Here is an 11,144-nt window from a genome sequence, read left to right as displayed (position 1 = left end):
TTGTTCCTTAATGTAGTGCAAATGTGCGTTTAAAGTTTCACCGCAGTTGGACACTGCGTTCATGATTTGCGGCATTTTGTTCAAAAAGGGCCACTCCTGCAAACTCAATCTTAGCCAATCAGGATGGAATATGAAAAAAACAAACAGATCCATCTTGATCACATGACTATAGAGATCATGTGTATTGTGTACCGATTTGTGTGAAATTTTGATAAAATCTGAAGGAGTAATATATATATATATATATTTTTTTACATAAGTCGGATTCCTGGTGGCACTTTTCCTTGGCCTCTAGGGAGTGCGCAAACAAAGTTTTACGCAGATCGGTAGATTTTTAGGCCGAAAGGTGGTGGAAATTGGAGAGGTGAACTGGCAGAACATAGCTAGAACGTAGCAGGACACAAAAACAATAACACTGCGCGGAAGTCGGACCACTAGCGGATTTTAAATATAGATTGCAAATCACAAAGTGCTACAGGGTTTAAAAACAATGGTATGAAAATTACAAAGGCAAGACAAAAAACAAAAACATTCGCAAACAACAAGACCCTGGTTTTCTATCCTGCTAAAGTAGGAAAGGAGATCAACATGCACTCTCTCAAAAAGGTTTTTGGTGCTGTGAGTAAATCCCCTTAGATAAAAACCTATCAAACATACTGCATATTCTCACACACACACACGCACACACACGCACACGCGCACACACACACACACACACACACACACACACACACACACACACACACACACACACACACACACACACACACACAGACACACACACACATACACATCTGCTTTATTTATCGTTGTTTCAAGGTCAAAGAAGGACCTTCGTCAGGACATTATCATCATTGTCCTGTTGAAGGTCCTTGTTTGACCGAAACATTTGCGTGTAACCTACTAGAAAATGAATCGCATTCACCTGGTGCCACATGCTGTAAATAGACAGCTGGAATAACAAGAACCTAAATCAGTGGTTCCTGACCTTTTTTCCTTAGAGCACCCCCTTCTTAATTAGACCTATTTGATCCCACAGGGCAATTGAGTTTTCGGGCCCTATCTTGTTTTCACCGCCTTACCCCTTATGCCTAAACTTTTTTGGCATGTTATACTATTTCAAAAAAACGTTTTAAAATAGTGAAAATAGTCAATCTCCATCGACAAGTTGTGAGCTTGTAGATCGGCTATTTGAACTATTCAAAATAGTAAAAAAAATGCCTAAAATGTTTAGGCATGAGGGGTATGGCGGAGTGCAAGATAGGGCGCTTCAGCTTCACCCATCTGATTTCTGCTCAAGTGGTGTAAACAGTGCATTGGGGATATATAACCGCAGTTTTGTGCTTGGACAAAAAAATATATCACTATACGATCCATCTTACTAACCCTATGTTGATACCTGTGCTCTTTGCACCTCCAAAACCATGGCAGATTAGGCCCTATGCTCCCAAATACCTGCATGCGTGTCTCAAATAATTAATAATGGGTGTTAGGTTTAGGTGTGCCAATATCACATTGGTACGGGAAAACTTTTTCTTCCCTTAAAGCTGCAGTCTAGAACTTTGTTTTAGTGAATAAAATGTGATTCTGATCAATCTGCATGGTCGAGTACGTTGATACAATATAACTAGGATTTCTAGTAGGAACTCCAGTGGTTGACAATTGGTATAGCCTGAAGCTCAAAGCGCAATACCTCCCCAGGCCAAGGGGGCATTCCGTCTTAGCTCACTGGTGGAGATGCATTTCCACTGGGGGAGACGTAAGTTCGACACGCTTGTCGATCAGCTATTTTCAGCAAAAGCTTTCCCCACAATAACAGAATAGACACTGGCATAGAGCCCTGATGGACCATATGGGGTTTAAGTGGTTAACAACAGCCACGACAAGGAAAACATTTGGTGAATTTGTTCATTTGTACCCCATTTGAATAGAAAATGACATTAAAATAATAAGCGTATTCTTATAAATACAGCATTAACTGAAGGATTGCAGGTAAATTGTGTCCTTGGTTGACAAAACAGTGACCCTTGAGTAGTCAGAATAGTATATCCTTGCACCTGATTCATAGTTGGTTGTGCGCCACAGTGAAAATAGCCCAAAGCTTGTAGATTCGCTATTTCCGCTGTGTGACACTGGCGCGCCACCAAGTATAAATCAGGCCTTATACTTTCACAGAGCAAAGCAAATGGTGATTTCATTGTGTTATTTTGGTCATTCTAAACATCTAACTAAAGTTTGGAAGTTTGTGTTTGGTCGATTTGTCTCTGTTGTTGTAACAATGCTTCTTGGCAATTCCTTTTATAGACAGTGTGTGGGGGCAACCCACACACTGTGCTTCTCATCCCATAAATGCAAATCGGGTACTATTTAAAAGTTTTAAAAAAGGCTCTCCAACCGTATAAAGGTGTTTGCCAAAAAAACGTTGTTACAACAGAGCATAATCAACCAAACTCTAATTTCCGAACTTTTTGTTTGATGTTGTATATATATCTTTATAGAAACAAAACATTTCCCGCTGCGTTGCCACTGACGACCCTTCCCTCACTTGTCGATCTCCCTGTTGTATAGGGAAAAGGTGAAAGGGTCGTTGCCATGGTGATGAAGGAGCTTCCTGGTAAAAAGGCCTCCTCTGAAGGGAATAGCCTCCTCACCGTGACAACCAAGGTGGGCATGACGAGACCACCGACCGACCAGGAAGTGGCTGGGGGGGCCAACACTTCCTGTTTGGATTGGTAGTACACACTAGGGCTGGGCGATATGACTTCAAATCACGATTGTTTCAAACTTTTTTGCCTCGGTTTACGATCGAGGCAAAAAGTCGTGAGCTTGCAGATCGCCTATTTCGCGATGCCTGTGCGCCACCGTTGTGCGACGAAGTATAACACAGGGTTAACCACTTCAACCCCATACGTTGTTGAGTCCCTCAGGGCTCTATACTAGTGTCGTTTGTGTTTTCACTCTACATTAAATATGTTCACTCTACATTAAATAGCCGCTCAACAAGCTTACAACGCGTGGCGTTGCAACGCGTTGTAAGCTTGTCGAGAGGCTATTTTCTGCGAAAGTTTGTGAGCTTGTCGAGCGGCAATTTTCTGCAAAAGTTTTCCCAGAATACGGATGCTGTGGTTTAAGTGGTTAAGTGGTTAATCAGACTAATCAGACAAATTCAGTCGATTATTAAAAAAAAAAAAAAAATTATTTGATATAGGCCTATATGTGAAAGACTTAAACGAAACAAAAAAAAAATTATCTAGATTATTCGATGAACCTACAGGAGCAAGATTAAGTCAGTTATTGGCTCTAACATATCGGCTTCGATGAAGTTTGGGTTCATTGCCCAGCCCTAGTAAACAATGCACTGTGACTGTTGTTGTGTCTGTGCTTATGATCCCCCCCGATTCACAAAAAAAAAAACGGAGGATCAGTTTGTCAACCGAGGACGTAAATGATCCTGCTATCAGCACCCGATCAGTCATTTACACTGATCAATTCCACCTGTCTGTCTGTCTGTCTGTCTGTCTGTCTGTCTGTCTGTCTGTCTGTCTGTCTGTCTGTCTGTCTGTCTGTCTGTCTGTCTGTCTACAGTATCTACACTACAGTATATATCCAGTTTAATGTATCTGTGGAGCTGCATTGGATTATATTTAGTATTAAATGAATCCAATGCACATTATTTTGGTTGGATATGGTCGTGAGTTAATGATCGTGAGTGGGCGTGTGTGCGTGCGTGCGTGCGTGCGTGCGTGCGTGCGTGCGTGCGTGCGTACGTGCGTGCGTGCGTGCGTGCGTGTGTGCGTGCGTGCGTGCGTGTGTGCCTCTTCCCATCCAACAGGTCAGTGTTGTAATAAAACGTCACTTTTCATTTGAACTCAACTCTATTATTTCTGTTCTGACTGTCTGTTGTGCTGTTCTATATCCCACTGTTATTTGACAGGCCAGGACTCCAGTCTGGGTGTGCGCGTGCGCGCGGCGTGCGTGGCGTGGCGTGGCGTGCGTGCGTGCGTGCGTGCGTGCGTGCGTGCGTGCGTGCGTGCGTGCGTGCGTGCGTGCGTGCGTGCGTGCGTGCGTGCGTGCGTGCGTGCGTGCGTGCGTGTGTGTGTGTGTGTGTTGGGATGAGGAGGCTACCAGACACAGATAAACTGTCATATTTACATCAAGTCAGTCTGAACAGACTGGGGTTTGACCCTGGATCTGGTGATTTAAGAAATAACAATTTATCTCTGTCTTTGTTTGCTCCCTTCCTTCCTTTATGTCCCCCCCCCCTCTCTCTCTCTCTCTCTCTCTCTCTCTCTCTCTCAACAGAGAGAGCAGCAGGAGAGTCGTCCCCTGTTGAGTCCATCCATCGATGACTTCCAGTCTGAGAGTCGTGTTGATGCCCCCGTCCCCCGGCCCGTCACCTCCAACACAGCAGGTACACAAACTGACTCTCCTCTCCTCTCCTCTCCTCTCCTCTCCTCTCCTCTCCTCTCCTCTCCTCTCCTCTCCTCTCCTCTCCTCTCCCCTCCCCTCCCCGCTCCTCTCCTCTCCTCTCCTCTCCTCTCCTCTCCTCTCCTCTCCTCTCCTCTCCTCTCCTCTCTATGTTTACACATGTACAGTCAAGTCATCTTGTCTTTTGTAACACCTGGCTCACATGGCAGGGTTTGCTACAGTAGTTGTTCTGTGCCTCCCCCTAGCATCATGAGATAGATCGACAGACAGACAGACAGACAGACAGACAGACAGACAGACAGACAGACAGACAGACAGACAGACAGACAGACAGACAGACAGACAGACAGACAGACAGACAGACAGACAGACAGACAGACAGACAGACAGACAGATCATATCTAAATCTACGTTTGCAGTGACTAGTAACGACAACAGCGCTCGTTTACAGCATCAAGGACACTTGTCTGTCTCCTGTATGTTGAGAGTCTGCGGCTAATCCCTACAGTTCTTTTTCTCCAGCCAGAGACATGCCGGCATATGTACGCCAGGTCTCCCTCGTATTTCTCCCCAAAGAACTGAAATGTAAGGATTAATGGATAGTGAAGTCAAACCTTTTAATTTCAAGGACCTCCATAACTCTGAGAGTTACAGACCTCATTTTCTTTGTTGTCACCACAATAATTGCTGGACTTTTGTGTTACATTTCTTTTTTGTAATATTTGACTTTTACTTAATTAAATGAAGCAATACCGCAATGAAAAAACATTTGCATTAAAAATTACAAAAGTATTGGCATCGAAATATACTCAAGCTACTATATGAAAGTAAGGGTATACTGACTGTCGTGTATTGGTTAGTCAGATCACATGTCAAGGAACAGGAACTAGGTACAGATTGTATAGGGACACACATTGGGTGTAACTTTGTTATGATCTAGACCGGCTCGGTTCGAGGGCACAGTCGTTAAAATAATCAGCTAAAAGACATGAAGCTGTGTGTCTTGATTTAATTCAGGTTGAACTAATTAACTATTTAAAGCGGCACTATGTAACTTTTTTGAATGAATAATATATATTTTTTTCCAATCTGTATGGTAGAGTATGTTAACACAATATAACTTATACAATTGGGGCGGTTGTATTTTGTCTCCCTGCTCTTCTATTGAGACATTTAGATCGTGTCAAATGTCACGTCTCTCCTAGACACAGGATCTGACACAAATTTTGACCTGATGGTCAAGATTTATCCCCTGAGCAAGCAGCCAGGCTTTATTAGCTCAATGGTAAAAAGAGTCACTGCCCATCTTTCGCCGCAGACTGAAAACCCACCTCTTCAGGAAACACTACCCTTCCTCTTCGCCTTGTCTGCTTGTTGTATAGTTGTACGAACTCTTGTTTTATTATTGTATTGTTTTATTGGATCTTGTTTTGTCGATACACTTATTTGTTTTAGCTCTTTGATTTTGCTATTTGTCTCATCTGTTTAAGAAAGTAGGTAGCTGATATATTGCACTTTTACCTTAGCGCTAGGTATACTCTTAGTTGCTTGTTTTAGCAGAAAATGCACTTAGGACTTCTGGTGATTAGTAGTTTCGTTCCCTACCTATGTTGAATGCACTTATTGTAAGTCGCTTTGGATAAAAGCGTCTGCTAAATAAATGACTGTAATGTAATGTAATGTAATGTAAAAAAAAAACAATTCAGCACTTGCGTCGGAAATCAGGTTCATATCCGGGGTAGAAAAGGAAACCTCCCTTTAATAAGTAATATAAGTTAGGGCACACAACTGACCAGACCAACACCCCTTCCTTCATCTTCCGGTGGGTGTTCTTCTGCAGTCCTGTCCACAGCTCTAGACCTGGTGGACCTGAGCGAGCCGGTGGGACCGGGGGAGAGCGGGGTGCCGGTGGGGAGCGGAGGAGGAGGAGGAGTAGGAGGAGGAGTAGGAGGAGGAGGCAGCAGGAGGAAGGGGAGCAGCAGGGAGAAGAGGTGTCCTCCTGCCCTGGGGAGCATTAAGGGGAGCAGCGGCAGTGGCAGGAGCAGCCCCCTGCGCAGGAAGAGAGCGGAGGACTCCGAGCTGATCCAGGTGGACGTGGAACATCTGACCCCCAGCCCACGAACGCCCCCTGAACGCTGCTCCATAGACTCAGGTACAGTACAGTGTGTGTGTGTGTGTGTGTGTGTGTGTGTGTGTGTGTGTGTGTGTGTGTGTGTGTGTGTGTGTGTGTGTGTGTGTGCGTGCGCGCGCGTGCGTGCGTGCGTGCGTGCGTGCGTGCGTGCGTGCGTGCGTGCGTGCGTGCGTGCGTGCGTGCGTGCGTGCGTGCGTGCGTGCGTCTGTGTGTGCGTGTGTGTGTGTGTGTGCGCGCGCGAGCGCGCATGTGTGGCTTAGTGACAACTGGTGGATAAAAATAGAAGAATCAAAAACCACTTCAACCCTTTTAAGGTATTACACATCATTCTAGGCGTGTCAAACATTGAATTTTCTCCGTGGCGTTCAGTGGCCATCTTGGATTATGCAAATAACAAGAGTTGCAAATGCAAAACTTTGGGCAACCTAGCTAAAATTGTTCTAGGACACCATATGAACACAACTAAATCAACAAAAGAAACTTGACAGGAAAGAAGTTTCTAGGTTTAGTATTGAATGCATGGAAGCGTGAAATGGACTATTTATACTGTAGTTGAGTCCTCCAGGGCTTTATTTATTTTTTTATTTTTTTTATCCCTCGATTTTGTAACCCTTTTTTCGCCCGGTGTCAATTTGCTAAGTGATCCTGGGCACTACACTCCCCCCACCAGCCTAGGGAGGCCAGGGCCGAGCTCATGCCTCCTTCAATGCATGAGAGCCAACTGACCTTCTTGTCACCTGACAGGGGGGAGTTTCCCTGGTTGGCGTGGAAGGAACACGTTATTCCAACCAGTTCCCTTCCCCTCCATCAGGCGCCCCGGCTGCCCCGGCTGACCAGGGGGAGGCAGTATAGTGACCAGGATTACTACATGTTTTTGTGAGGGTATTAAAGAGCTGGTGCCATGTTTTTGCACTTTTTCTGTTTTTCATGTGTCTATGAGGTTGATAGAACTTCATAAAGCCCCCCGGTGGTGTTTTTATGGTGTTTTATGTCTTCTCTGAATATTTGGAGTTTCTTCCTGGAGGCTGAAACCTTGAGGGTCAAACGTGCCAATAGAGAAACAGCGCTTTAGTGACATCACAAAGCCATACCCTCCCCCTCATTATCATAACACAACAGGTGTGGGCATGAGGAGGAGGAGGGACTAGGACAGGTGGGTGGTGCTAAGGTGGTGGAGGAGGTGCTAAGGTGAGAACCAGGTATACTTAATGAACTGGAGGCGTGTCCTCATAAAAACATAATTTTAACCATTTCTGTACACTTTTTTTTTGTTGAAAAAAATCCTTACATAATAATAATACCTTATGATCAGGTTTTAGGGTTGAAAAATATCATGGCACCCCATCTTTAACTACGCTAGGAGACACGGGGAGAACATGCAAACTCCACACAGAAAGGCCCTTTCGCCAACCCCACCTAGGGTATGGGCGCTGATGACGCGGAGGAGAAGACACGCCCCCAGCGCCCACAGCGTCCCCGGCGAGTCGAACCCAGGACCTTCTAGCTGTGAGGCGACAGCGCTACCGACTGCGCCACCGTGCCCCTCCTCCAGGGCTTTATACTAGGTCCACTCCTTTTTTTTCCCTGTACACCAAATCTCTAAATCAAACCAAAATGTTTGTCCCAGAATAGGGACTCTAGGGTGCTAGCGGTTATAATTACTTTTAGATATGAGATGTCTCTGTCGGGTGGAAACCTCACATGTCCAACACTGTTCAGGATTCAAATTCAAAAGCAGCAAAAGTATCAGATCGACAATCTCAAAACGTGCCGTCGAGCTTGTAGATCTGCTACTTTTCATGCTTTCACGTGACGCTGTAGTATGATCAAGTAGGGCGTTAATTTACGAGAAAAAATAACACATTTTAAAGTTAGAAGCTGCAGATAGAAGCGGCCCAACAGCAGCAATATTCTGAATCCCTGAAGATGACCTTTGTTTTTGTCGAGGTCGCGCAACCTCTCTCTTCATCTTCAATCCTCACCTTCGCAGCACTGGTGTGCGCCCTTCCTGCTTGTTTTGTTTGCCAGTATATTAATTATTTAGACAAAATGAATTCTCTCATGGGTTGGTGCACTTCATTTGGTTGAGAGTGCTTTGCGCAGACTGCAGGCTGGAGTTAATCCCTGCTGTTAACATAATGAGGTTGTCACTCACTTCACGACTGACAAACCGTTAGGAGCTATTTTTTGACTGATCTTTATCCTCTACCTGGAGTCACGGATGACCTGCTACACTTAAAAAATGAGAGGAACACACACATCCAAAATGTACTGTAGGGCAGCAGATGCAGGACCTGTGGTGAAAAGTAACTAAGTACATTTACTCAAGTACTGTACTTAGGTACAATTTTGAGGTACTTTAACTTTACTGGAGTGATTCCAGTTTTCAGTACTTTTACTTCTACTCCACTACATCTCTGAGGAAAGTACTTTTACTCCACTACAATTATTTCAAAACTTTATTTACTAGTTACTTCGTCGATTTGTATTATTATTACAAAACATACATTACCCACTTCAACCCATTTTGGTCATTTGAAAATAGCAGATCTACAAGCTCACAATGTGTCGCGATGCGACACATTGTGAGCTTGTAGATCTGCTATTTTCAAAAGATTTGTATACATTGGATTCATTTGAAACCTGTGAAATGGGACATTCTGCATAATGAGTACTTTCTACTTTTGGTACTTTAAGCACATTTTGATACCAATACTTTTGTACTTTTACTCTTAATTTTTTTATTCCTGACTTTTACTTGTAACAGAGTATTTCTACATGGCAGTATTGATACTTTTGCTTAAGTAAGACATGTGAATACTTTTTTCCACCACTATGCAGGACAAAACAATAACATTGCTTTGTCCTGCACCTGCCCTACATTACAGTTTTGAACAGTAAATTACAGTTATGCTCAACCTCTTGAATTTCATAGACCCCCAGTTGGATATGCATCAGGCCAAGGAACCCCATAGCATACAATTTCTTATCTCTGAGTGTACAAATGGAACCAAATGGACCTGTATTAGCCCCTGTGGGAAAGTTGTGGGCGAATTATGGTCAAATTATTATTCTCCCACACTCCGAAAGCAATCGTCTTCACTATAAAGCTTTATTCTGAAAGGCGCATACCTTACGTCAAAACATACTGTACTTGCAATGTTTGATACAGTTTTCACAAATGTTTTAACATGGACAAGCTATACGATGCAGAATTCAACAGTGACATTGTGAAGTTTCATTTCTAAAACTTGAGAAAGTAAGATGAGATGAGATATTGATCCCAGAGGACAGGTAGGGTCACAGATCAGCTACAGATACATTTACAGGAAATGATATTATGCAGAATCATACTGGAGTTAGATGTCACTGAAAACCGCGTTTAGATAAATCATAAACACTGTTTTTGTTTAGATGTATGCTGTTGTCATCTTCATATTTTATATGCAGTATGTGTTATCATCTTTGTGTTTTATTAATATCCGCCAGGAGTTTCTTGCATTTCTTGCGCGTGCGTGCGTGCGTGTGTGTGTGTGTGTGTGTGTGTGTGTGTGTGTGTGCGTGTGTGTGTCTCTCTAGCTAATCTCTTAAACTACCAGACTGATCAGAATCTCTATTTCTTGTGCAGGCTGCCATCAAGCAAAGCACTTAATTAGATTACCAAATTCTTCTCAAATCAGTGAATGACAACTATGTCATTTTTGTGAATGAATAATCACAGAGCAGTCATCCCTCCAGGCTATGGGACACGTGTCCCGCGAGGCTATGGAGAGGAACGAGCCCATGCCAATTACAATGCTACTGCCCCTCTGGCTCGTGGCTCATGGATGTAATGGTACCAGTCAATCGCAGGCATTCCATTCACTGCCACAAGCCTTAAGGTTCTACACATTTTGAGTGACCTTTGGTGTCCCTATTTTGGGCAAGTCAGGGGCGATTTTTTCTCTCTTTTTTGCATGGAAAATAACAGCTGTACATATTCACAACGTGTCACATTAGCTATTTATTTTTTATAATTGTATTATTAAATAATTTTTGTGAAATGTAGGGCTGGTCAAAGCAGCACTATGTAAGTTTCCTCTTCTACCCCGGATTTGAACCCGGTTTCCTGCGCAAGTGCTGACATGTTTACAACAAAATACAACCACCCCAATTGTATAAGTTATATTGTATTAACACACCAAGTACCAGAGGTTTTTTATAACAGGGTACATCCAGTGCCACCGTTCTTACCGTTTACGCTGATACGTTTAGAGCTGTAGACGCCTCCACGAGGACCCGGATGCAAACAAAGGGTGTCTGCGCGATGGTCGAGGGTCCCGTCTAACGACTGGAACAATAATATTTCTAACGCGATCCGCCATTGCAGAATGATCGGCCATCGAAAATGGCTCATTTTCACCACGGTAAAAGATATGGAGATAAGGACCTTTTTCTCAAGATCCTATCATTGGAGTGGACGGGAGTTACGTTTTTTTGGACTGGATTCACATCCGTCCATTCCATTTTACAGGGTCCGTGGATCATTCCTAAGTTGCGCCACAAAAATTATAATAAAAAAATGTGAACACACGAAGATCTACGG

The 11,144-nt window shown here is 43.7% G+C and overlaps 1 protein-coding gene across 1 annotated transcript in view; it reads left to right on the top strand.

The window, feature by feature from the left end:
- Nucleotides 1–1,245: 1,245 nt before the first annotated feature.
- pex5lb (peroxisomal biogenesis factor 5-like b) overlaps nucleotides 1,246–11,144 on the top strand; it is a gene marked incomplete at both ends in the record, with an annotated part of 35,377 nt that continues 25,478 nt past the window's right edge. The window contains 4 exons of the mRNA XM_080439929.1: nucleotides 1,246–1,299; nucleotides 2,569–2,664; nucleotides 4,303–4,411; nucleotides 6,269–6,580. Of these exons, the coding sequence (XP_080296055.1) occupies nucleotides 1,246–1,299; nucleotides 2,569–2,664; nucleotides 4,303–4,411; nucleotides 6,269–6,580 (571 nt within the window). The remainder of the gene's footprint in view (nucleotides 1,300–2,568; nucleotides 2,665–4,302; nucleotides 4,412–6,268; nucleotides 6,581–11,144) is intronic.

This window comes from Gymnoscopelus braueri (genome assembly GCF_963280865.1).
Source record: "Gymnoscopelus braueri genome assembly, chromosome: 10".
NCBI lineage: Eukaryota > Metazoa > Chordata > Actinopteri > Myctophiformes > Myctophidae > Gymnoscopelus > Gymnoscopelus braueri.
This window is presented reverse-complemented; position numbering and strand designations above follow the sequence as displayed.